The 27,163-nt window shown below is 41.1% G+C and overlaps 1 protein-coding gene across 1 annotated transcript; it reads left to right on the forward strand.

The window, feature by feature from the left end:
• The first annotated feature begins 1,223 nt into the window (after positions 1-1,223).
• On the forward strand, positions 1,224-25,261 carry DDX21 (DExD-box helicase 21). Its single transcript, XM_032423811.1, has 15 exons — positions 1,224-1,399; positions 3,273-3,722; positions 5,513-5,588; positions 6,497-6,675; positions 8,346-8,463; positions 9,717-9,902; positions 11,190-11,335; positions 12,470-12,619; positions 13,006-13,167; positions 14,335-14,454; positions 16,007-16,080; positions 17,980-18,139; positions 18,930-19,064; positions 21,819-21,863; positions 22,698-25,261. Exons 1-15 carry the CDS (start codon positions 1,313-1,315, stop codon positions 22,995-22,997), a joined length of 2,388 nt encoding a protein of 795 aa, XP_032279702.1. The 5' UTR covers positions 1,224-1,312; the 3' UTR covers positions 22,998-25,261.
• The last annotated feature ends 1,902 nt before the right edge of the window (positions 25,262-27,163 follow it).

Raw genomic sequence — 27,163 nt, forward strand, 5'->3', positions numbered from 1 at the left:
CCTAGCTTAAAGATTATCAGAGTGTAAGTTAAAGCATTGCTGTAGTACATAAATTTATTTGTTAAAAAACTGAGACTGTGAAACATCAAATAATAGTTTATGTGAAACATGAAATTTTTCCTTTAAACTGTCATTTAAAAATGTGCAGTAAAAACTAATCTTATGAAATACACAAATAAAACAGCATTTTCCTTTGTCATAAAATGATTATATTTTAAGTTGTCTTTCTAAACACCTACAAGTTTTAATAGCTCTCATTTATCCTGCTTTATGTGCCAGGCACTACTAAATCCTTTTCATTCATTATCTTACTTAATTTTCTCAGCCCATGAGGTAAGTTTGTTACCCATTTCATGCATGAGAAACTCAGGTTCAGATTAAGTAATGTGTGCAAAATCACACAACAAGCAGTGCAGGTTTTCAAAGCCAGGCATGATTTCAACTAATTTTCAAAAATGATTTTGTGTTGAAGCAGCTCCCAATTCTTTACATCACTAGTTCCTCAGAGAAGTTTAGCGACATTGTCATAGATCATTCAATGGACCACTTTCCCTCAACTCCCAGAATTAGTATATTGTCCAAATATGCAAGATTTAGAGTCCTGTATTTTCTTATAGAGGTCCATGTGGTTTGGGGCTCTTCCTACTGGTTCCAAGGCCGGTTCAGGTGCCTCCCCGTGTCTTCAGAACAACTGATATCCGTCTATCTCCCACCAGTCTATAAAGTTTCTTGAGAACAACTCGTGTATTGTCTGTTACTGGATTCTAGCCTTGTTTCTCACCTGACATCACAGTGAATGCTCAGGGATGTGTACGTGCACGCATAAAGGGATGACCAAAGCCCGACCGAATTCTAGTCTTATCCAGGCTTGTGAGTCTGGGCGCTCCTTTCAGTGTCGACTTTTCCACAAGGTGATCAAGAATACCCATTTGTCGCGTCTGTGCGTGAAAGTATCTTGCAAACTCCAGCAATCTAATATAAAGCACTGAAGAGACACCACAGAAATGCAACAAGTCATTTAACTGGCCGGGGCTAGGGAAAATCTGGCCAGCGTTTGCCAAGAGCGTTTCCTCCCAGTTGGAGCCTTCTACTCCAGGCGCGGAGAGCAGGGAATTCACTATGCCCCACCAGCCGGAGCAGCCGATACTTTGGAGCTACCACGTGGGCTCCGGCCTCCCTGGGGCTTTCCGCTTCCGCCGGAATGGCTTTGCTACCGGAAGTGACGAACGTGGGTCCTCTAACCGGGTAGTACTGTCTCTTCCTCTCCACGCGGTGGACCTGACCCGTCGGCCTGAATTGCTCGTGCTGAACGATGCCGGGGAAACTCCTTAGTGACGCGGACTTGGACTCAGACACGGCCATGGAAAAAGTGGAGACACCGCGAAAGCAGAATGAGAAGGTGCCACCGAGGGCCGAGGGACCCGGGGCGCTGAGAGGAGCGGGGTACGGGAGCGGGGTGGGGTGCCGGACTGGGAGTCCCTGGCGCGCACGCGGACCCGGCACCTCCGGAGCCCGGCGTGGGGCTCGGCAGAGGGGGTGCCAAAGGGCCGTGCTCTCCGCGGGCGGTGGGCGCGCGAGCGGCCCAGGCCGGACAGGAGCTGGGGTGAGCGCCGCTCCCACGTGGTCCGGAAGTCTGGGCGGCCCGCAGCCGGGGCGCACTTGGCTCTCCACGGTTGGGCCCCACGTTGCTGGCTCAGGCTCTGACCTGACTCCGGGCGTGAGCGTGTGCGGAGGGAATTGTCGGTCAAGGTAGGGACTGAAGCTTTAGACTAGACTAGCGACACTTCAAACCCCCCTGCACACGTGAGCGGCGTCTGCAGTGACACTTGAGTAGTAAGGGAAGTACAGTTTGTTTTCCGGTCAGCAGCCTTTAGAAGATGAAGTATTCGGCTTAATGTCTACTGACCAGATATTCCGTGGAAATGTAAAGATGTATTGTGTGCTGATTTTTGATAGAGGGCAGGGTGTAGTGGTCTTAAGTTACCTTGATCGCTGTCTGCCTCTATACTGTTACTTCCTTAGTGATTTAACTTGTGAGCGATTCTCTGATGTGAGATAAGGTCAGTCAGTGAGAACAAAGATTGTCCCTGAATTCCTATTGTGAATGACTTAGAATTTCCTTTCCTTGGCTGTGTATGGGTCTTTTTGATGGGGAGCTTTTACAACAGCAGTATTTTGGCGTTGTAGGAAGCCGGGGGAGCACAGACTTGTCCCCACAGGTGGGGAGGAAGTGGTCCTGGTTTACCTGCTCCGCATCAGTGAAGCTATTCAATTGTGGGATGCTCAGGTGAAGAGGGACTTGGCCAAACCCCATTACATTCCAGAGAGACCACTGGATTACGGATGAAAGAACTGAAGTCTTGTGGGGAGACCAGATTATTTTTCAGATGTCTGAAAGATGATCAGTGTGGGAAAGATTACCCTCATTCATGATTTGAGAGCAGAGGAGGGGCCTGAAGTTTTAGGGGGGCTGATTTCAGCTAAATGTAATAGTCTCCATACTTCTGGGATTGGCCTTTCAGAGAGGTTTTAACAGAGGTACAGCACCTGTCTACTTGGTTTCAGTAATACTAAGTAATTAAAGTAAGTAATATGAAAAGTTGGAAGAGGTCAGACATTTCAGGTAGGAGCCATAGTCGTGGATTTGGTTTGGTTTGGAGGTTTCATTAGATACATCTTTTTTACACATGGGGAGATAGACTGTGGGGTTTTATAATTTTTGGTTCATAAAATGTCTCTGTAAATTCATTTGCACTTGCCATTGCCAGGTAGCCAAGACAGGTATTAGGAATCCCTGTTTTGCCTGTATAGACATTCTAGCAGAGAAAGAAATCTGTTTAACATTGTCCATCTGTGGACATATATGGCCTTAATACTCTATTAGAAATAAATTAAATTGTACTTGATCACTTTCTATAGTCCTACATATTTAATTTAGAGCATTTTGGAGCATCCCATGAGCCATTCCAAATCCCCTGTGAAAGCTTGACAACATATTCAACTAACATGAATTGAATAGATACCAAGAGGCAGTCTCTTCTAAGCTGATGAAATCATTGATATACACTGTACTTATTTCCATATAGCTAAGAAACGGTACTAAAAAGCATAGTGTTTTGACTTATTACAAGGTGAAAGTACAAATGTTGAAAAATGCCCCCAAATTGTGTTCTTCATAATTATGTGATCTTGAAGTAGTCCAGACTTGATGTATCACTCAAATGTATACGTGCTTTGCTCAGTAGTTTGTATTTTCTTTATTAATTTTTTAGAAAGGTAGAAAAGAGAAGCCAAAATCTAATAAGGCTGAAGAGGCAACGGAAGTAAAGGAAGAAATTATTTCCCCCAAAGCTAAAAAAGTCAAAAAGAAAGCCAAGTCTAATGAGGTTGACATGAATTCTCCTAAATCCAGAAAGGCAAAAACGAAAGAGGAGCCATCTCAGGATGACATTATTTCTCCTAAAACCAAAAGTGTGAAAAAACCAAAGGAGTCCATTGAAAAGAAAGTTGTTTCTCCTAAAACCAAAAAGGTAATAAAAAGTGAAGAACCTTCTGAAGAAGAAGTAGATGCTCCTAAGCCCAAGAAGATGAAGAAAGAAAAGGAAATGAATGGAGAAATTGGAGAGAAAAGCCCCAGACTGAAGAATGGATTCCCTCATTCCGGACCTGTCTCTAACTCCAGTGAAACCCCTGGGGAAGAAAGTAACAGCGAGTTAGAGCAGGTAGGGTTGTATTTTAATATATAGACTGTATCTTTCACTGTTGTTTCAGATGAATAAGTAGGTAATTGCTACTGGTATTATTTAAAAGTGGGAGGGGTGTACCTGGCTGGCTCAGTCAGTAGAGCATGCAGCTCTTGATCTCCACTCTTTTTTTTTTTTTTTTAAGATTTTATTTATTTATTTTTATTTTTAGAGAGAGGGAGAGAGAGCGCGTGTATGCTCTAGCGGTGGGGAGGAGCTGAAGGAGAGGGAGAGAGAGAACCTCAAGCAGACTCCACGCTGAGTGCACAGCCCCACGTAGGCCCTGAGATCATGACCTGATGAGCCAAAACCAAGAGTCGGATGCTTAACTGACTGAGCCAGCCAGGCACCCCTTTACCCAGCTTTTTAAATATTAAATATTTTGGGGGCACCTGGGTGGCTCAGTCGTTAAGTGTCTGCCTTTGGCTCAGGTCATGATCCCAGGGTCCTGGGATCGAGTCCTGCATCGGGCTCCCTGCTCCGTGGGAAACCTGCTTCCCCCTCTCCCACTCCCCCTGCTTGTGTTCTTGCTCTCACTATCTCTCTCTCTGTCTCTGTCAAATAAATAAATAAAATCTTAAAAAAATATATTAAATATTTTTAATGCTTCCATAATCCATCATGTAAATATTTAGAATCACTTAATTCCTCTATTGGGCATTTAGGTTTTTTACTTTCAAATAATGCCACTGTGACCACTTTGTCATAAATGCTTGTTCCTTATTTTCTTTGGATGTATGTGAAAGATGTGGCCGTGGAAAAGGGTTAATGACTTGTTCAACACAGTAGTACAGTAGTGCCCCCTGATCTGACGTCTTGCTTTCCGGGGTTTCATTTTCTTTCTTTTTTTTTAAGATTTTATTTATTTATTTTAGAGAGATATACAGAGAGAGTGTGAGCGGGGGGGTGGGGGGGGGGGGGCGCAGAGGGAGAGAGAGAATCTCAGGCCAACTCTGCTGAGCACAGAGGCAGGGCTTGATCTCACAACCCTGAGATCATGACCTGAGCTGAAATCAAGAGTTGGACGCTCAACCGACTGAGCCACCCAGGCGCCCGCTTTCCAGGGTTTTAGTTACTCCCTGTCAACTGTCTTCAGGAGCAGGTGATTCTCTTCCTGACACATTGTCAAAAGGTTAATAGTAGCCTGCAGCTGCATCACAATGCCTGTGTCATTCACCTCACTTCATCTCATCACTTAGGCGTTTTATCAGCTCACATCATCCCAAGAAGGGTGAATGCAGTACAGGAAGGTATTTTGAGAGACCACATTCATATAATTTTTATTATGGTATATTGTTATAATTTTTCTATTGTTGTTGTTGTTAGTCTCTACTGTGCCTAAACTTATCATGGATATGTATAGGAAAAAACATAGTATATATAAAGGTTCCATACTGTCAACAGTTTCAGGTATCCACTGGAGGTCTTAGAACAAATCCCCTGTGGAGAAGGGGGGACTACTGTATATTGTGGGTATGGATGGCAATGGAATAGTTGTTGGTCGAGACTGAATCAGCCTTCACTAGCCATGCATAGTATCTGTACCGTATATATTTGGTATAGATTTTCTTTTCTTAGGGTTTTATAGGTGATTATGATATATTTCCTTTTTGGATCTTGATTTACCTACCAAAGTTTCTATGCCTTTTTGGTTGATTTACAAGAGATGTTTTAGAATTGGTTCTTTTGTTTCTTTCTCAGAAGCCTTCTCAATAATTACCGGTAGGGGTGAAGTTACTGATTTCTTTCTGTGGCCCTTTACTTGATAGGAAATACCTGTGGAACAAAAAGAAGGAGATTTCTCTAATTTTCCCATATCTGAACAGACTATTAAACTTCTCAAAGGTAATATTTTTGGAAATATTATATAATGTTAGAATAAATATTTGGAAGCACTCCACTGTTTTTGTTGAGATAAAGGACAGTATACGTGACCATATAATAAAGTAGATCCATATATACAATATAGGACTGTACTAATGATGGCTTTGCTGCCCCTTTTTCTTTAGGATTTTATTTATTTGAGAGAGAGAAAGCGAGAGATAGAGCACGAGTGGAGGGGGAGGGGCAGAGGGAGAGGGAGAAGCAGACTTCCCGCTGAGCAGGGAACCCGATGATGTGATGGTGCAGGGCTCTGATGCAGGGCTCGGTCCCAGGACCGTGGGATCATGACCTGAGCCAAAGGCAGACGCTTAACCAACTGAGCCACCCAGGTGCCCCGCTTTACTGCCTCTTAAATAGGTGATTCAATTTTATTCAAACTAGTATGTGTATTCAGAAGTGTGAGGACTGATTGCACTGGTGCAAATAAATGGTTCATGCCATGTTCATATTTTCTTTTTATCCTTTCCCACTTCATGAGACATCTCTTAATGATACCAGCCTTGCTCTGCACTCAGCCTGGCAGTGTGCTTGGGAATGAGCCAGGTAGTCACAGAAGCTTGAGTGGGTGTTTTCTGAATCAGGTGTGGCATAGTCTGGACTGCAAAGCACCTGATTCGGGGCTTCTCTTGACCTACAGATGAGATTTCATGACAAGTGACTGAACTCTCAAAATAATATTTACTATAATTTGGTGCTTTAAAGTTTGTTGATATTCTTCAGTCCAGCAGATTCTTCACTACCAGAATACATTGGAACCTGACTTTGTAGATATTGAGCAGAAGGTAGAATTCCTTAATTCTGCAGGACCAGAAGCATGGCTGGTATTTTAAGAACTGCAGTGTCAGATAACATGGTTAATTTGTTCACAGCCCGTGGGGTGACCTTCCTGTTTCCTATACAAGCAAAGACATTTCACCATGTCTATAGTGGAAAGGACTTAATTGCACAGGCACGGACAGGAACTGGGAAGACATTCTCCTTTGCCATCCCTTTGACTGAGAAACTTCAGGGAGAACTGCAAGACCGGAAGAGAGGCCGTGCCCCTCAGGTAACTATCTTTTTTTTTTTTAAGATTTTATTTATTTGCGAGAGAGAGAATGAGAAACAGAGAGCATGAGAGGGAGGAGGGTCAGAGGGAGAAGCAGACTCCCTGCTGAGCAGGGAGCCCGATGCGGGACTCGATCCAGGGACTCCAGGATCATGACCTGAGCCGAAGGCAGTCGCTTAACCAACTGAGCCACCCAGGCGCCCACCCCCAAGTAACTATCTTTAACACCGACCTCAGGGGCTCCATATCTGCACAGGAGAAAAAATCTTTTACACATTGCTTACATCATGTACTATGGTTTTTTACTGGGTTCTCCTTAAAGCCTTTTTTTTTTTTTAAATCTATTATAGATTTTTACTTGAAGCTAAAGCAGGATTATTCTTTTAAGATTGTTGGCCACAAACCCTATATATTTAAATATTATAATCTGCCTCGTGGTTGTGATCACCTGTATTATTAATGCTCATTATGTTCCCTTCAACTCTCTTGATGTACCTGGGGCTTACAGGTTTGATCAAATGTCTTTTACCATTTTAACCTAGATGGAGAAAGCAGTTTTAGTAGAGAGGCATGAGTAGAAGGAGGGGTACTCAAAGAGGTGAAGAGGCCAAGCTTTCTTGTCAAGATGGTGCTCATTGGGTTCATTTCTGGAGAACCTGGCATTTGACAAACCGTAATCTCACCAAAATGCCTATGTTGTCATCGTGGTTATGGCTTCTTGCACCTGACTTTCTGGACCCACCTCACTTGTTTACTGGCCTGCCAGTGTCCATACTCACCCCTCATTCATTCATTGTTTATTGCTCTAAACAAATGCAGCATTAAACAAATGAATTATTCCAGCACTTGGAATTATTCTGGCTTGACACATAGTGGATATTCAGTAAATATCTGTTGGATGAATTTATCTGATGAGTCTGAATATTCTGAAATCATACTTGTTTCATGCTGTTTCCCTACTTAAGGATCTATAGTAGTTTCATGTTGTATGTCCTATTGGGTCAAACTCAGACTGCTCTGGGATTCAAAGCCCCTCACCATGTGTTGGTCCTGCCTTCTCTTTGTTCTGCATTCAATTTACTGTAGTGTAGAGGTTTAGTCTATTGGTTTTGGAGCCCAGCTGTCTGAATTTAAATCCAGGCTTTGCTTCTTAGGCTTTTGGCTCAAAATCTTTTGTGTGTTTATTGTAGGTACAACTGTACAATACAATTGCAGGTGGGCCAGTAACTTGTGAGAATTAAATCAGAATAATGCATAGTAAGCATTTAGTAGAGCCTGAGACAGTAAAAGCACAAAGATTAGCTAATGTTATCATCAGCAGTGTTACTCCTTGCTCAAGTTGTTGCTTTCCTGGAATGCTATTTAAGTGGTAGCAGCTCCAGGAAACTCCCCAGTTCCTCTGGCCCGCTCCGTGCAACCTTCCTGGAGCACCTCATGTTTGGACTCTATGTCCCTTCTGATTGGTAAGATCGTAAACTTTTCTTCTGAGTCGATTTGTCAGGGACTGTATTACATTTATGATCCTTCCCCACACAACGTATGTTGCAAAGCATATAACAGATGTTTTGAAAATCCTTGGTAGGATGAGTTGAGCCTTCTGGTGAATTCCAAATTTGTTAAACAAATACTGCGTAGTACTTTGAATTCAATGATGAGTTTTTCCTTTTCAGGTGCTGGTTCTTGCACCCACGAGGGAGTTGGCAAATCAAGTAAGCAGAGACTTCAGTGACATCACAAGAAAGCTGGCAGTGGCTTGTTTTTATGGTGGGACTCCCTATGGAGGTCAGAGTAAGTAAATCCAAAGCCAACCATTGTTGGGTGCCCTGGTTGGATTTCTCTGACCTCAACATCTGGCTTTACCTAGTTCAGTCATTTTTAGTGGTTTTCATTTGTCATTGTTTAAAGATGGTCAAAAACATGGTCCTACATGATGATGTGTCAAATCCTATATATAGTTACTTGGATTTTTGTATTACTTACCTATGTTTATCTAAAGGCTATAAAGATCTCTTACTGAGCCTAAGAGGATAGAGTCCACTTGGGCCCTTGGCACTAGAAAGTCATGATTCAGAGTTACTCTTTTTATCTGTCAAGGACGATGAATCTGCCTCTTTTGGGGTCTTTATTTCTGTCTTGCTGCAGGTGGGCCTTCTTTCCTCTGGGCCCAAGGGCCAAATGGTGCAGGCTCCTGTTGTAGGATTCCATCACCTACCAGTTCAAGACCTTGAAACTTTATTATGTAGAGCAGATAAATAATTCAGGAAAGGATTTAAGGCATTAAAAATGTTGCAATTGGCATGCAAGGCTTGTGATTATTTCTTCTCAGCTTTGGTTAAATGAACTGGGCTTTGGCATCAGAAAAGTGTATGTTTGAATCTAGACTCTGCTCACAGTGTGATTTTAAGTTCAAGGTGCTTGGTTTTTTTGCACTTTCATTTGCTCATGTGAAAAAACAAGGTTACTAAAACTCATACTACAAGGGTATTGTGAGGATTCAATTGGCTAATGTATGTAGAGTGCCCAGTGTGACTCCCCCCAGACTGCAAGGGCAGTTCAGTAAAAAGCTGCATCATAAAAAAAAAAAAAAAAAGCTGCATCATTATCATCTCACCTCATCATACTGGACTCCGTTTTCCTGAATGTCTTTGGACCTTCTCAAAATATTTACCCTTCTACCCGGTCTCATTCTCTCCATACATGCTTACCTTATATAAAGTTCTTCTCTAAGATTCACGTTCTCACTTTGTCTGTGAAACCTTGACACTTTCTACCATGAAGGAAGTAATTTCTTTCCTGGTGCTTCTATCCCACACTGGCACGTTTTTCTGTTACATCACATAATACACAGACTGTCACTTCTTACCTGTTATCCCTAGATTATCTTGAGTTCCCCCTTGAGTATCTTTATCTTTGATACTTAGCATATTACCTTATGTTTTTAGTTAGTAAATATTTTAGAATAAAAATGTATTTAACTGGTACCCCGGACTAATAAAAGGACTTAAAAACCCAGCATATTTTATCACTGATGTTCTTTATAGTTGAACGCATGCGGAATGGGATTGATATCCTGGTTGGGACCCCAGGTCGTATCAAAGACCACCTGCAGAATGGCAAGCTAGATCTCACCAAACTTAAGCATGTTGTCTTGGATGAAGTTGACCAGATGCTGGATATGGGGTTTGCTGATCAAGTGGAAGAGATTTTAAGTGTGGCATACAAGAAAGGTAAGCTCCAAATTCAAGGAGCTGCTGGAGGGGCTTAGAGGAAGGGTGGTGATTAAGCAGTCTTCTAAATGTTAAATGAAACCTTAAATTGGGGGGTGACTTATTTTATTTAGGAAAAATTAAATTTTTAAAAAAATCATGATTTATGGGGCGCCTGAGTGGCTCAGTCAGTTAAGCGGCTGCCTTCGGCTCAGGTCATGATCCCAGGGTCCTGGGACCGAGCCCCGCATTGGGCTCCCTGCTCAGTGGGAAGCCTTCTTCTCCCTCTCCTTGCCACTTCCCCTGCTTGTGCTCTCTCCCTCTCTCTCTCTCTCTCAAATAAATAAATAAAATATTTAAAAAAAAAAAATCATGATTTACCACATAACTATAATGGGGACAATTTGGGAAAGTAAGAGAAGAAAAATATATTCTGCCAGCTTGATGTGCTTTGCTTTTGGTCTCTTTCTTCCTGACTTTGTACTATTGTGCATATGTGCATATGTCTTAATTTTAATCTTATTATGCATATAAAAATTTGGCATAACACTCCATGAAGAGGTTGTGCCAGATTTAATTACATGTATATATTTTAATTTTTACATAATATAAATAAATCTGCTTAGAGACGTTTTTATGCAGATAGCTTCCTTCACATCTCAGTATTTGGAATTTGTGCTTTAGGATGGATGTCCAGTAATAAAATTACTGAGTTTAAAGGTATAAATAGTTCATGCTTCTCAATGTACATTGTTAGTTTTGCTTTCCAAAAGGGTTCTATCTACTTAAACCACCATTTGAAATATATGAAAATGAAGAGTTACTCAAACTTAAAAAAAAGAAAAAGATGGGGTTGGGGAGCTTTTTAATACCTGACCTCAAAGAATGAATAGACTGGAATTCTAAACTCAAAAGACTGAGGAAATGCTAGAGAGTATAGATGAATATAGGATCTGTTCTGGTGTTTATTGTAGGTTATTTGCTTAGTGATCTAAACTGTATGGTTACTGGGCTTGAACAGGTGTTTTCCAGTTATGTCTCATAATGGACAGATATCCCTCATGGTTCATAAAGGCCAGGGGTCAGAAAGCAAAATAACTTCAAAGTACTTTTGGTGTTTCAAGTCTCCTTCACATAAATGACTTTGCCCACTAGGTATCTCTGTGTCTTTCATTTTTGTGCCATCAGTGCCTGGCTCGGCCTCATATGGTCACTGTAGCATGTTGATGGACTCTGGAAGAACTGGGTGAGGTAGAATACTGTGTAGGCTTATTGGAGTTATTCATACTGACTTTTTTCTCCCCAAAGATTCAGAAGACAATCCCCAAACATTGCTTTTTTCTGCAACTTGCCCTCATTGGGTATATAATGTTGCTAAGAAATACATGAAATCTACATATGAACAGGTGGACCTGATTGGTAAAAAGACCCAGAAAACAGCAATAACTGTGGAGGTAAGTGATTCATTCAGCTGCTAGAATTAGTAATAAATTGTATGTCATGTTTTCCCTGTGTCTAATGGTATTAAGACTGGCAAATATACACTGTTTTTCCAGCTAAATACTAAATCCTTGTGAAGAGCCAAGTAAAGATCTATTTCTATTTGAGTTGTATGTGGTATCTGTTTTCTAAATTTCATTTCTGGTAATCTGATTTCAAAATCTTTTGGAATCTCTGTCTGAATTATGTAAGTAGAAAGAAATTACACCTAGAATTTAAATACTCTGAGGGCAGCAGAGAAATCTAGTACTTTGTGTTGAAGCCATTTTCATTTTAGGGTCCAGAGCATAGAATTCCTTTCACCCGAGGAATAGACCTGCAGACTAACTGGCTAATCGCATTTTTAAGTGGATGAAAGGACAAAACATTCAGAAATTTTTCTCTTGTCAGCTACTTGGTTTCCTGTAGGAATCAAGAGAATGATGTTTCTTTTTCTTCATTCACCTGGTTAGTTCAGAAAATAGAGGAGCCAGGGGCACCTGGGTGGCTCAGTCAGTTGAGCATCCAACTCTTGATCTCAGCTTGGGCTTGATCTCAGGGTCGTGGGTTCAGGTCCTGTGTTGGGCTCTGTGCTGGGCATAGAGCCTACTTTAAAAAAAAAAAAAAAGAAAGAAAATAGAGGAACCAGAGAAAGGGGTACAGGTCTCTGCTTTTTCTTTTCTTTCTTTCTTTCTCTTTTTTAAGATTTATTTGTTTATTTTAGAGAGAGAGTGTGGGTGGGGGGAGGGAGAGAGAATCTTAAGCAGAATCCATGCTGAGGGCTGAGCCCAGTGCAGTGCTCGATCTCACAACCTGAGCCAAAACCAAGAGTCGGATGCTTAAAGGTGCCCCGTCCCCCCCGCTTTTAAAAAAAAGACTTACTTATTTAGTTTAGAGAGAGAGATCGAGAAAGAGATGGCTCTTTGCTTTAATGGTTTAGGTGGGGTTTTTTGTTTGTTTCTTTTTTCTTTTTTTCCCTCCATACAGTGGTGGCATTTGTCTGCTCTAGTTAGGCTTAAACAATTGCTTCTAGCACCAGTAGCATTGAGCAGGTGATTTCAGGTTCCAGGTAAGCTATACTAAATAGATCTTTTTCCCTCTCTCATAAGCATCTGGCTATCAAGTGCCACTGGACTCAAAGGGCTGCAGTTATTGGGGATGTGATACGAGTGTATAGTGGTTTTCATGGGCGCACTATCATCTTCTGCGAAACCAAGAAAGAAGCCCAGGAGTTGTCACAGAACGTGTCCATAAAGCAGGTTGGTCCTTCTCCTCTCTTTCCTTTAGGGAGGAAACCTCTTTCAACTGATAGACCCCATTTACATGTTAGAGCTCACCTGATCTGTCAGTTCCTCTCCCAGGTGAGGAAAGGGTGGCTCAAACCCAAGGCTACACTGGCAGAGTGAGTTTGATCACTCTTGTCTGGTGTTCTTCACCTAGTAAGTATAGCTGGACATTGATTTAATGACCAAGGAGTGGGGAAAAATTTGAGGTTTGTCCATGTAAGGCACATGTTTTTCCCTTTGCTTTATTTTCAGTGGAAGTATCACCAGAATACACACACCTTTCTAGGCCTAATGTGTGATGCTAAAAGCACCTGTATTGTTGCATCTGGTATTCTTAGGCCAGTTTATTTCCTTGGCAGGATGCCCAGTCATTACATGGAGATATTCCTCAGAAGCAGAGAGAAATCACTCTGAAAGGTTTTAGAAATGGTGATTTTGGAGTTTTGGTTGCAACCAATGTTGCTGCTCGTGGCTTAGACATCCCTGAGGTTGATCTGGTTGTACAGAGTTCTCCACCAAAGGTAAGTGTTCTGTCCTACAGTTTTATTTTATTTTATTTTGGGTACGAAAAAAATGGGAAGTTGTATTGCTTACTTTCATGTGGTTAGTAATAGCTATCTCTTGAGTGCTAGGATGCTATGGGCGATTTTAAGAACAAATCTCTTTTGAGGTCCTTCCCTCAGATCTGACTGTTGAGTGGAAGCGTGGTCAGTGGCCACAGGTTGGAAGGATGGTTTCTGGTTGGAGGGAGTTTGGTAGGCTCGTGCAGGTGGTGTAGTTGTGAAGTAGACTTTGAAGATGGGTGGGACTTAGGCAGGGTGGGGGTAGGATAAACTCATGAGCTAGAGGATAGAGAAGGGGAAAAAAGGCCTGTAGTTAATATATTGTCGCCGTGGTTAACACTCCCTGGCTTTGTGGGTGATGGGAACTCTGAGGGAGGGCCCTGAAGCAGAGGAGATGTGTGGACGGTGCTTCATGTAAATAAACGTTGGAGAAGGAGCCTGTTCTGTTCCCATCACTTCCAATGTGAGGACCCCATCCCTCAGGATTAAAAGGTTGTTTACAATGATAGAAAAAACTACCTGACTACTGTGGAGGCTCCAGTTGTTAGAAAGGCAGTCCGATTGGTGTGTGACATAAGTGCTGTTTCAAGGAGCCTGTCCAGTATGATGGCCACAGCCACGTGTAGCTGTCGGGCACTGGGAATAGTCGGAGTTGACATGTGTGCTCAAAGTATAAAGTACACCTTGGATTTTTTTTTTATATTTTAAACTTTCTATTATGTACACTGGATTTTGCAAGACTTACAAAAAATGTAAAATATCTCAGTGATAAGCTGTTCCCTGTAGATAGCATATTGAGGTGATACAACTTTCAGATATATTGAGTTAAATAAAATATATCATTAATTTAACCTTTTAGCGGGTTACTAGAAAATTGAAGACTGAAATTACATATGTGGTTCTGTAGCACGGCACTATTTAGATGATGCGTTTTGCACATTTGCCCATAGGATAGGGACCACTATTCTAGAGATTTTTAAAAATTGTGACAGTTCTTTATTTTAGAAATGCTGGGGAACCTCACACTCTGGGTATGTAATATAACCACGACACTTCCCTCTGCATAGACCACTCAGGTCTTTGTCTCTTTTTGTTCAGTGTCACTCATGTATTTTACTTCATTAGGATGTGGAGTCCTACATTCATCGTTCTGGGAGGACAGGTAGAGCTGGAAGGACGGGGATTTGCATCTGCTTTTATCAGCACAAGGAAGAATATCAGTTAGCACAAGTGGAGCAAAAAGCGGTAAAACTGTTTTCTTAGCCTTCACTCAGCAAATGTTGAATTCTAAAGTCAATCTTTGTTTTTTAAATTCAGTTTCTATTAACTTTAAATTGTATTTATTTCTAGCATGTGGCCATAACTGAAAGTTTGTTAGATACATGTTGTTTTATACATTGTCCTACAATATAAAGCCCATTTTGAAATAAGTTTACATTTGAAAGCAGTGGTTTTGTTTTCCCATATTTACAATTACATGGGCTATTTTTATGTTTGAACGGCAGTTTTCAGACAATAACATGAACACACCTCAGATGTTTTAAACCTAGGTTAGGGAGTTTTAGGAATTGCTTAAAAACCAAAAGGATAGGGGCGCTTGGGTGGCTCCGTTGGTTAAGCCCCTGACTCGGGATTTCCGCTCAGGTCATGATCTCTGGGTCCTGGGATCGAGTCCCCTCTTGGGCTCAGCGGGGAGTCTGCTTCAGGATTCTCTCTTCCTCTTGCTCCTCGCCCTTCCCCCCCGCACACACTCTGTCAAATAAGTAAATAAATCTTCAAAACAAAACAAAACAAAACCCAAAAGGATAAATTTAAAAGGGAGAGAGGAGACTGATTTTTCTGACAGATTAATCTCTCCTCTTCCCTGTTAGCTGACTGTACTTGGTGACTTGCCTACGGAGAAGGATGGGGGGCACTTTACCATGCAGAAAGCAGGCAAGCACTCCCCGGCAGGTGCTTGTGGTTAACATCAGGGATTAGCATATGCCTTGAGAGTGATGTGATGAGACAGCATTTGCCTCTGGCTTTCTTCCCCCAAACCCATAGTCTCAGTCTAAGCATGCAAAAAACCCAAGACAGCCTCACAGCGAGGGACAACATTTTACAAAATACCTGACCAGCAGTCCTTAAGACCAGCACTCTTAAAACTGTCAAGGTCATGAAAAACAAGAAAAGGCACAAACTGCCACAGATCAGAGGAGACCAAGCACACATGATAACTGAATGTTGTGGTGTCACTGGAACAGAAAAAGGACATTAATAGAAAAACTAGTGAAATTCGAATGAACTCTAGAATTCAGTTAATAGTAATGTGGCAGTGTTGGTTTCTTAGCTATGACAAATGTACTGTAGTAGTAATAATAGGGAAACTTAGTACATAGTGTACAGGAACTCTGTAGTATCTTTTTTTTTAAAGATTTTATTTATTTGACAAAGACAGTGAGAGAGGGAACACAAGCAGGGAGAGTGGGAGAGGGAGAAGCAGACCTCCCGCTGAACAGGGAGCCCGAGGCGGGCTGATGCGGGGCTCGATCCCAGGATCCTGGGATCATGACCTGAGCCAAAGGCAGACGCTTAATGACTGAGCCACGCAGGCGCCCCAGGAACTGTGTAGTATCTTTGCAACTTTTCTATAAATCTAAAACCATTCTAAGATAAAAAGTTCTTTTTTTTTTAAGTTTATCTTTTTAATGTGTAATAAATATGTTTGGTAATATAAAAAAATTAGGGGATTTAATCTCCGTGAAAACAGTTGATGGCCAGATGGTACATTAAACTATGGCTCATTTTCTTGTAGGGAATTAAATTTAAGCGAATAGGGGTTCCTTCTGCAACAGAGATAATAAAAGCTTCCAGCAAAGATGCCATCAGGTATGTTTCCCACCACTGCTGTTCCATTTATTGCCTGACTTTGTGCAGTAATGAGATTTGGTCTTTTAAATTTTATTTATTATTTTAAATGATTTACAACCTCCTTGTTATAAAAATACACTATGCTGAAGTAAAATTTTACAAAATAAAAATCCTAATTTGTACTCATCCCTACCCAATCCTGTTCACCAGAGGAAACCACTATTAATAGTTGGGTTTGTCTTGGGCATTTTAAGAAACCATATCTTAGATATGGTGTGGGTGCTTCCCATGTGGAGATAGATTTTAGGGTTAGAGATTATATTCCACATCGTCATCAATCTCGTCCCCCAGCTGGTAAGAATGAGTTGATTTTTTTTTTTTTTTTTGAGTTGATTATTTTTTTAAGGTACCTCTAGCTGGTGAGGATTAGATTAACTAGCAGTGTTTGTCACTGGCATTGGGGGCAAGAGAATTATTTTGTGGGATTGTGCTATAAATTGAAGGATAGTTAGTTGTTTAGCATCTCTGGCTGTGTGGTATTCTGGGCGGCAAGGGGGATTGGTATTATGAAAACCAGAAGGTCCTGACTATTTTCCAAATATTTCCAAGTGGTGACCTACATCCCCTGCTTAAGAACCACTGAGTCTGAGCATCATTTTAGGCTGTTTTCCGTAATTATTATAAATATGTGTAATGCTTATCTTAAAAAATAGGGGGAGGGGTGCCTGAGTGACTCAGTCCATTAAGCAGCCCACTCTTAATCTTTGCTTAGGTCTTGATCTCAGGGTCATGAGTTCAGGCCTCACATTGGGCTCTGCACTGGGCACAGAAATGAGGGAGTTTATGATTAGAGGAAATGCTAGATATTAACATATTAAAAGCTCAAGAAAGGCCTCCAAAGGAAAATAATTTAACTCAGTAATTTTCAAATTTATTTTCACATGGCATACTTTAAGTATTCTGTAGACAGGGTTCCCTGTGACACCAGTTAAGGAAATTTGGGGTTATGTGGCCAGGAAGAAGAAAAGAGACAAGCTGCCAAGAGAAGTCCTGTAGAGGGGCAGCCCTTCCAAAAGAGGCTCCCTCATGTGGCCTTGTTTATCCTTGTCCTGGATGACCTCTTTTGAAGATGTGACATTTATTATCACCAAGATACTAGTGACTCCCTAACAAATGTGTATTCTCATAAAAAGTCCGTATCATTTTTAACCTGATTTGGAAGTCTTTTTTCCTTTTATTTCAAAATGGAAATAACTGTAGTGTTTTCTGATTCTAAAAGTAACACATGTGGGGCGCCTGGGTGGCTCGGTCATTAAGCGTCTGCCTTCGGCTCAGGTCATGGTCCCAGGGTCCTGGGATCGAGCCCCGCATTGGGCTCCGTGCTCAGCGGGGAGCCTGCTTCTCCCTCTCCCACTCCTCCTGCTTGTGTTCCCTCTCTCGCTGTGTTTCTGTCAAATAAATGAATAAAATCTTTTGAAAAAATAATAAAAAAAATACAAGTAAAACATGCTTATTGTGAGAAATGTTCAACATTTATTAACATCACTTTCAGTGGCAGCATGGACTTCCGTTGTATCTGTTTCATGGTTTATTTACCCAGTCTGTATTGATGCACATTTTATACTCTTTTCTATGTCATAAATAACACTGTGGTGAACATCTTGATATTTGTTCTGTTATTTCCTTGGGATGAAACTTTTTTTTATTTGATAGTAAAGTCAAATTAGACGCAATCAAAGGAATGGATTTATTTCTACAGAAATGTGATGATTCCATCTGTACATTGCATCAAAATGATGTGTTAAGATATCTGAAAGATTTGAAGTTACTGATTTATCTTGAGATGGTATTGCCTTGAAAACGCAGTCTGTCCACTTCTGTCCTTTCTCCTAACAAATATACTCAATCACACCATAGGCTTTTGGATTCTGTGCCTCCCACTGCCATCAGTCACTTCAAGCAATCAGCAGAGAGACTGATAGAGGAGAAGGGGGCCGTGGAAGCCTTGGCAGCAGCCCTGGCCCACATTTCAGGAGCCACATCGGTAGACCAGCGCTCTCTGATCAACTCAGATGCGGTAAGGCTTCCTGTCAAACTCTGACCCTTGGTGTTTTGAGTGTGAGCAGGATTTGAAAGGGTTCAGTTAGACTTCTCAATTGTTTTAACATTTGTATGAAGGTAGATGTACGTAAACAAATCCCATAAAGATGGAAAGTAGATTCGTAGTTTCCAATGTCTCGGTTGAGGGAGAATGACATTGAGTGCGAGTGGGCATGTGGTTTCTTTTTGGGGTTGTGAAATGTTTTGGAATTTTAGATAGTGGTGATGGTTGAAACTTTGTGAATATACTAAAAATCCCTGAACTGTAAACTTCAAATGGTGAATGTTATGGTATATGAATTATATGTCAGTATTTTTAATCCTAAAAAAAAACCCAACCCTATAAACACATAAATGCATATGATACATTTAGCCAATATACCTAGAAACTTAGAAAGATATATGCTTTTTTTTCCCTTTTTTTTTTTAAATGAAATTTTTGAGATAATTGTAGGTTTACGTGTAGTTGTAAGAGATAACACAAAGAGATCCCTTTTATACTTTGTCTAGCTCCCCCCCCCATGGTAACATCTTGCAAAACTGTAATATCACAGCTGGGGTGGTACTAACATTGGCACAATCCATCCATCTTATTCAGAGTTCACCAGTTTTACTTGTACTAAATTGTGTGTATATGTTGGGGGTGGAGGAGAGGTATAGGCTTTTAGGAAGAACTTTTCTGGAAATATTTTAGAAACATGAGGGTAATTTTTTTATCAGTTAGGTTTGTTTTTGAGACTAATTTTTGTTCCCCTTTCTTCTGTAAGGGCTTTGTGACCATGATCTTACGATGCTCAATTGAAATGCCAAACATTAGTTATGCTTGGAAAGAACTTAAAGAGCAGCTGAGCGAGGATATTGATTCCAAAGTGAAAGGAATGGTTTTTCTCAAAGGAAAGCAGGTAAGGAACACCTCTGTTGTGACCTTGCTTAATGTGGATGATAAAACACCGAATGGAGGCTTCTCCCTGTTCTGTGGGGATGCAGCATCTTTTTGCTCTCTAGATCGTCTTCTCCGGGCATGGCATCCGTGACCTTCAGTTTGCCACTAAGTCACTAACAGCTACCCCATCTGTATCTCTACCCTGAACTATGCACGCAGTGCCGGACATGAATATCCTGCTCCTTCCCTGACGATTTCTACCCAGATGGGGTTATTAAGCAATGAAAATTATTCAAAATTGAATTCAAAATCTTTAATTCAAACCTGAAATTTAAAATCTTGCCTTCCAAACCTGATGTTCTTTCTTCCGCGTCCTGCTCTCAGTTAATGGTATGCACAAGCCCCGCAGTTCTCAAACATTTTGGTCTCCTGACCCCTTTACATTCTTAATACGTGTTGGGAATACCAAAAAGCTTTTGTTTATGTGGGTTAGATCTATTAATGTTTACCCTATCAGAAATTAAAACTGGATCTCTGAAACCTAAGCATGTCGTTCCATTAGCCATCAGAGTAGTAACACCATCACATGTAATACAGTGTCTGGGAAACCCCACTGTGTGCTTATGAGAGAATGAGAGTGGAAAGGACACCTAACATGGTAGTATTGTTATGAAAATAGTTTTGACTTGGTGGAACCTCCCCCAAAGATCTCAGGTTTCCAGGGGTGCATGAACCACTGGCCTAGTGAACCAGATCAGGTTTATCGTCAACTCTGTGCATGTCTGTGTTCATCTCCTTAAGCAACTCCACATACTGTATGGGTTAAAGTCTCAGCTTTCACACGGAGGATAGGAGTGTTCACGAGCTGGCTTCTACCCCCCTGACCAGCTTCATCTCTGCGTCCTCGCCGCGAGTACCCTCCACTCCAGCAGTGCCATGCACACCTTGCCTTTCTGTCATCCTAAATGTATGCTCAACCCAGTGTTTATGGTCTTTCTTTCTTCCACGTTAACCTTTATGACTTGGCTTGGCCTTAAGTCTCCCTGTGACGCTTCCCTGGGTATACAGTAAAGTTGGGGGCATTTTTATCGACCTCAGAGTTCTTAGGGCATGCCTTTATTCCGTTAAATTTTACCTTACCACATGTGCTTGCTTACTGACTGAGAGCCTCAAGAACACTCTGATGTACTCATGGGCAAAAACTATATTCTATATACTCCAGTTGAGTGCCTGGTGTTAAATATATGTGAATGAAGGGGCGCCTGGCTGGCTCATTTGGTAGAGCAAGCGACTCTTGATCTTGGGGTCATGAGTTCAAGCACCACATGGGGTGTAGAGGTTATAAATAAATAAACTTAAAAAAAATGTGAATGAAGATTCCCACTAATTGCAAAATCCATCAGTACCTGATGCTCCCTGTGGTTATAATTGCGTGAATTGGGTGGAAATGAGGTGTTCCTCATGAAATGTTTTAAATGAAGGCAGCCAGGGGAGAGGAGGGCCTGTGTCAGTTGCAGGGGTAGTTCAACTACATTTGTGGAGACCAAGAAATAGGATCTCCTTTATTGGAGGTGATGGCACTGCTTCTGTAAAGTGTTTAAAAAAAAATTTTTTTTTTCTAAGATTTTTTTTGGGGGGAGGAGCAAGAGAGCATGAATGGGGGTGGGCAGAGAGAGAGGGAGAAGCAGATTCCCCGCTAAGCAGGGAGCCCGATGTGGGGCTCGATCTCAGGACCCCAGGATCATGACCTGAGCCGAAGGCAGACACCTAACAGAGCCACCCTAATTAGGTGCCCTTAATTATTAAAAAAACTTTTTTATAGCAGGATGAACTGTGGAAAACTAGAAAAGTAACAATAGAAGATCATTTATTTTGGGGCACCTGGGTGACTCAGTTAACTGTCTGACTCTTGATTTCAGCTCCAATCATGACCTCAGGGTCATGAGATCAAGTCCTGCATTGGGCTCCATGCTGGGTGTGGAGCCTGCTTAAGATTCTCCCTCTCCTTCACCCATTGCCCCCTCCCTCCCTCTCTCTTTATTTATTTTTTTTTTTTTAAAGATTTTTTATTTATTTATTTGAGAGAGAGAGAATGAGAGAGAGCAAGCACATGAGAGGGGGGAGGGTCAGAGGGAGAAGCAGACTCCCTGCCGAGCAGGGAGCCCGATGCGGGACTCGATCCAGGGACTCCAGGATCATGACCTGAGCCGAAGGCAGTCGCTTAACCAACTGAGCCACCCAGGCGCCCCCTCCCTCTCTCTTTAAAAAAAAAAATAATTTATTTTCTACATTTAGTTAGGTCATCATGAAGACACTTTTTCTTATGGAAAGCAGTATATTTTAATGTAGACCATTGGTTTTGGAGCCATACTGACCAGGTTTTTAAAACCTGCTCTGCTTATGAGCTGGGGGCCTTGGACAAGTCAGCATCTCCAAACCTCTGTTTCCTCAGCTCTAAAACGTAGCTAATAGCTACTTGAGGAATTAGCAAAGTGTGATAGCCAAGAATGATCTCTAATCAGTTCTGAATCATTTTGAGTACCCCTTTTTTTTTTTTTGAGGATATTTGAGTCCCAAATATCCTTGGGTTTTTGCTGTTGTGCCTTTGGGAGGTATAATGTATTGGTCTTGGTCTAAAGTTTGTTAAAAATTAATACCTGGAGTCTTTGTTTCTGATTTTTAATGTAATACTTGGTCTTTTGGAATATCACTTAACGTACACATACAGTTCTGGTGAAAGGCTGGGTTAACTTGCATTTGTTTTGATTTCTAGGGTGTTTGCTTTGATGTCCCTACTGCAGCAGTAACAGAAATACAGGTATTGTCTCTTGGATTTTGAAGTTAACATATTTAAATTATCAAATGTTCATTACTGGGGCGCCTGGGTGTTTCAGTTGGTTGAGCATCTGGCTCTTGAATTGGGCTTCGGTCATGATCTTGGGGCTGTGGGGTAGAGCCCCGTGTCAGGCTGTGCACTCAGCTCAGAGTCTGCTTGGGATTCTCCCCCCACCCCCTGCTCATGCTTTCTTGAAAGAAAGAACTTTTTTTAAAAAATGTGTTCATTACTGAAAATACAAAATAATGGAAAGGGAAACAACAGCTCTAGTCCCTTTTCTAAAAGACAATTAGAATTAATGAATTTTAGTATTTTTTTCTCCTAGCCTTTTTAGCCTTTTTTTTTTTTTTCCTAGCCTTTTTATTCTGATAGTTTTCTTACTCAGCCTGCCTCTTTTCCTTCTTTCCTTTCTTGTGCACAACATCTAGCTTTTTCCCCTGTGTATGTTGTATGGGGTTTACATAGACATTTTTAAAATTGCTATGTCTTCATTCAGTACTGCTGTGAGAAATGGGTTTGTATGTGGTATATTTGCAAGTTTTACTACTGATAGCTGTGGATACCCTGTAGTAATTGAATTGAATAAATGATACAGTGATGAGGGTACCTCTCATGGTGAAACTCTCTTACACTGTCATGACTGGCTTTTGGGGCATGAAGGTTATATTTTTTCTAACCAGTGACCTTTTAAATACTTAGGTTATGAGTCAGGTTTTTCTTTAGAGAAAAAACAAAAAAAAATGGTCTTTCTCATGCTTTTTAAAACCGAATTCAATAAAAATCAGAGTAGGTAAAAATAAAACCATCTCTGTGCAGGAAAAATGGCATGATTCACGGCGCTGGCAGCTCTCGGTGGCCACGGAGCAGCCAGAGCTGGAAGGACCACGGGAAGGATACCGAGGCTTCCGGGGACAGCGGGATGGCAGTCGAGGCTTCCGTGGACAGCGGGATGGCAGTCGAGGCTTCCGTGGACAGCGGGAAGGCAACAGAAGCTTCAGAGGACAGCGGGAAGGAAATCGAGGCTTCAGAGGACAGGGATCAGGAGGTGGCAACAAAAGTAACAGATCCCAAAACAAAGGCCAGAAGCGGAGTTTCAGTAAAGCATTCGGACAGTAATTTGAAGTAGAGGATTTATGCAGCAACGTGGAACTGAACACTGATTCTCGTACAAGGTGGAAAGCACATGAGTTTCCTTCCTGACCACTTGCCTTGTCCCCATCTCTTCCAGAGAGACAAGCTCTGTGGAAATTATTTCATCTGATGTAATCACTTGTAACAATTGGAACTTCTGTATCAGGTTTCTCTTTTGAAAAGATGTATGAGTTCATTACATTTTTATTCTGGTACATTGTCTGTAGATTATAAGATAAAAATCAAGCATGTATTTGCCCATACTTTTTAAGTTGACCTGGCTCTGTACTTAAATGGTGTCCTTCCCTGAATACCTATGGGGAAGGCAGCGGTCTCTGGAGAGGCGCTCTGCACAGTCCAGGCTTGGCTCTGTAATTGGCATTCCTCAGCCACCTGCCTAACAGTGACTCATGTGGTCCTGTAACATGTCTTCGGAGAATTAGTACTGAGCCATGTTTTGAAGCAAGGTTTCAAACTTAGCTGGGAGGTAATGCATTTTATGGCAGCATATGCTCTAGGTTTGGAGGATGCTGATACATTTGATGGGAGACATATAGATTAGCCATGGTTATGTACATTTTGATACATTTTTAACTTCTTTAAGGTGATTCATACTTCAGTGAATTCTTCACAGATTTTATCTATCCCTATATAAAAAGTATTTTAGTAAAAAGCAAGTGTCTTTAAGGAATTCCAAATGTATAAGATGGCCCCACAACTTTCTTTGTAAGTAAAGAGGCTGAATAATAATAGGCGCTTGATGATATTGTACTCCACTTCCTACTGGAGGATAAACATTATTTACCAAGACGGATTTAAGGGAGTGGGGCGCGGAGATTTGCATTGCTGACAAGAGTCAGGAAACCCACTGAAAATGTTTTTCACATGTGAGAAGGAAACCTGTCTCTCTTGAGAGCAAAGAGAGGAGCAAGTGAATGCAAGCAAGATGCATGATAAAGTATTCTTTTCCTGGTAAAAACAGCAGGTCATTAATGTTTCTAGAGTATCAACTTCTAATGGGTAAACTGGGGTTCTAGGTAGAATCCGGTGTGGTTTCTCAGAGGCCTCGTTCCTATAGCCACCGTATAGGATCTGTTTCTGTAAGACTGCTATTCCATTGAAAGGTTTTAGCCGCTTAGACTTCCTTTTAGGACAATCTCTATATGGTTATTTTAAGTTATTGCTTTGAAGGAACTGAAGAATTTAATATAGCCCCTGGCCAGGTAACTCTTGAGTTCTCAAATATTCCCGCCAAACTTCTGCACGGTACAGGAGCTTAAGAATGGCATTGTTTTCTTGCCTTAATTCCTAGAAATTCTGTACTGGGAATCTCAGGGAATAAACTGATAGGAGAAGTTAAAATACATGGCCCTTCTTTGATTATGTTTGAACAATTGAAATCTTTCTAAGCCCTGGTTTCTCTCACTGGATCGCGTCTTTTTATCTAACTCTGTGACCTTGCAGTAGGGCGTTCAGATAGCCAACTCAACTCTTTGACGCTTGAGGCAATGTCCTTACCCTGTTTGGACTTCAGTTCTGTCCAGTCCTGGATGTTTCTCTGTTTTCAGAAATTCTCTTCGCTTTTCTTTCTTAATCCATTTGTCAATTTTACCACTTTTCCTCCTGCTCCTCATGGCTTCCCATCAAGCCACATGGATTCAGGAGAAGTTGATGACTGACAGCTCATGTGCTGTGTAGATTATAATTTATTAGATTCCGGTTTTGCTCAAGTACTGAGCATATTTTAATAACGACCAAGATATTTCACGGTTTGGATAGGAATGGATACCTTATCAAGCAGATTGAAAGGGTGCAGTACCTGTCCTTTATGAAGGAGCAGTTAAAACCTTCATGTGGATTGTGGATTAGCCTATAGAAAAATAATCAGGTAGAAATCAAGAGTAAGGGGAAGATTAATGGGAATTTCACTCTACACAAATAAAACATGGCTGTTTCAATAAATGAAGTTGAACTTCACCTGGATCTTGGTATCCACACCATATTTATAAATCTATAATCCAGCTGTTACTTGATTTTAATGGGCGTCTCAGGCTAGCCTGGGAAATGTGGTTTTTACTATTTTCTACAGAGAAAATATTTTCCAATGTATCAAACTCAATGAACTTATAAAATACAATCCATTTTTATGTTGGAGCTATCTGCGCAGCAGTTTCTTTACAATTGTACATAAAACGCTTTTTCTGTAAAATTGAGTTAATGTATAAAATACTGCTTTATGCCAGAATAAAGATACTAGTATTTCCTATTTATATTTTTGGTGGCTTTTTTCCTAAAATTGAGATTAGCTTGAAATTTTTATTTTAAGAGTAATTAAATTATGAGTGTAAAAATCCAAATAGGAGAAAAAGTAAGTTAACAGTCACTCCCTATCTAACCTTTTTTGTGAACATCTCTTCCAAAAATTCATTTACAAAATTTTAATCATTCAGTTTTGTGAATTGCTTTTTCCTTCTCCACATGTGCACGCTTTTCGGTAAGTACAGATCTTACATTTCTGGTGACTACATCGGATCTCATAGTATAGTATGCCACTATCTACTTAACCAGGACTCTAGATGGCCATGTTAGTTATTTACAATTTTTCACTATTATGTATAAATAACTCTAAAATGAATGTCCTTGTATAAATCTTTGCCTACTTGTCTGTCACCTGGAAATGTGTAAGATCTCCCTGGGACAAAGCTTAGGAAGCAATCCTGAGGAACATTAACACTTAAAGGACAGACATGTAATTTCATTGATTCCTTAGAATAATTCTGTTTCCCCCAATGGTAACATTTTACATAACCATAGAACAAGGATCAAAACCAGGGTATCAGCATGAAAGATGTTATCCCGTGGATACTTCTTTACACTTTGCTTTTTTTTCCTTTAATGGCATATCCTGGAAATCACGTCAGTTTTTAGAAATCTTAAATCTTTTTGTTTCATAACTGCATCGTACTCCATTGTGTGGAGCACTGTAGTTTATTCAACCATTTTCTTACTCTTAACGTGTGGGCATGTAGATTGTTGCCAGTATTTTGCAGTTACACAATGCTACAGTGGGGAACCTTGTGTATATGTATTTTTGTACTGTTGGAGGTGTATCTTCATGGTATATTCCTGGAAATGGGATGGCTGAGCCAAAAGGTAAGAGCATATGTAGTTTTAAAATTTGACTTTATATGTAGTTTTATTATATGTTGGCAAATTTCCCTCTAGAAGAGGAATTCCTGCCTTGCAACTTATTTTGTGAAGAAGCCAGGCCATTTGTTTTGTAGATTCTGCCACATTCTGAATTTTGCTGATGCATCTCCATCTGTTATTTAACAAGCTCTTTTACCTCCTGTATTTTTTTTTTTTAAAGATTTTGTTTATTTATTTGACAGAGAGCACAAGTAGGCAGAGCGGCAGGGAGAGGGAGAAGCAGACTCCCCGCCAAGCAGGGAGCCCAGTGCGGGGCTCGATCCCAGAACCCTGGGATCATGACCTGAGCCGAAGGCAGATGCCCAACCAACTGAGCCACCCAGGCGCCCCTTCCCCCTGTATTTAATGTAAATTGATAATCAGATCTAGAAAGGTACACAATGTCCATTTCTCTCTCTGTCTTTTCATGTTAGCAGAAAAAGATCATTACTGTCTACATGTATAATTGCATTAGGGTTCTTGCAAAATGGTGATACTCTATCATTTCTTTTTCATTCATTAGCTGGAATACCTCTAAAGAAGGAAACCTGTCTTTGTTTTTTTTTTAAGATTTTATTTATTTATTTGACAGAGACACAGCGAGAAAGGGAACACAAGCAGGAGGAGTGGGAGAGGGAGAAGCAGGCCTCCCGCCGAGCGGGTAGCCCGATGTGGGACTCGATCCCAGGACCTGGGATCATGACCTGAGCCGAAGGCAGACGCTTAACGACTGAGCCACCCAGGCGCCCCAAGAAGGAAACTTGTCTTAACACTTGGTACCCTGAATACTATTCCTACAGAAAGGGCAGATAAGTGCTGATTCTTTCCATTTCTTTCTTTCTTTTTTTTTTTAAGATTTTATTTATTTGACACAGAAAGAGCGAGAGTGAGAGAGAGACAGAGAGCAAGCACAAGCAGGGGGAACAGCAGGCAGGGGAGAAACAGACTCCCTGCTGAGCAAG

This window comes from Phoca vitulina, unplaced genomic scaffold (genome assembly GCF_004348235.1).
Source record: "Phoca vitulina isolate PV1807 unplaced genomic scaffold, GSC_HSeal_1.0 scaffold29, whole genome shotgun sequence".
NCBI lineage: Eukaryota > Metazoa > Chordata > Mammalia > Carnivora > Phocidae > Phoca > Phoca vitulina.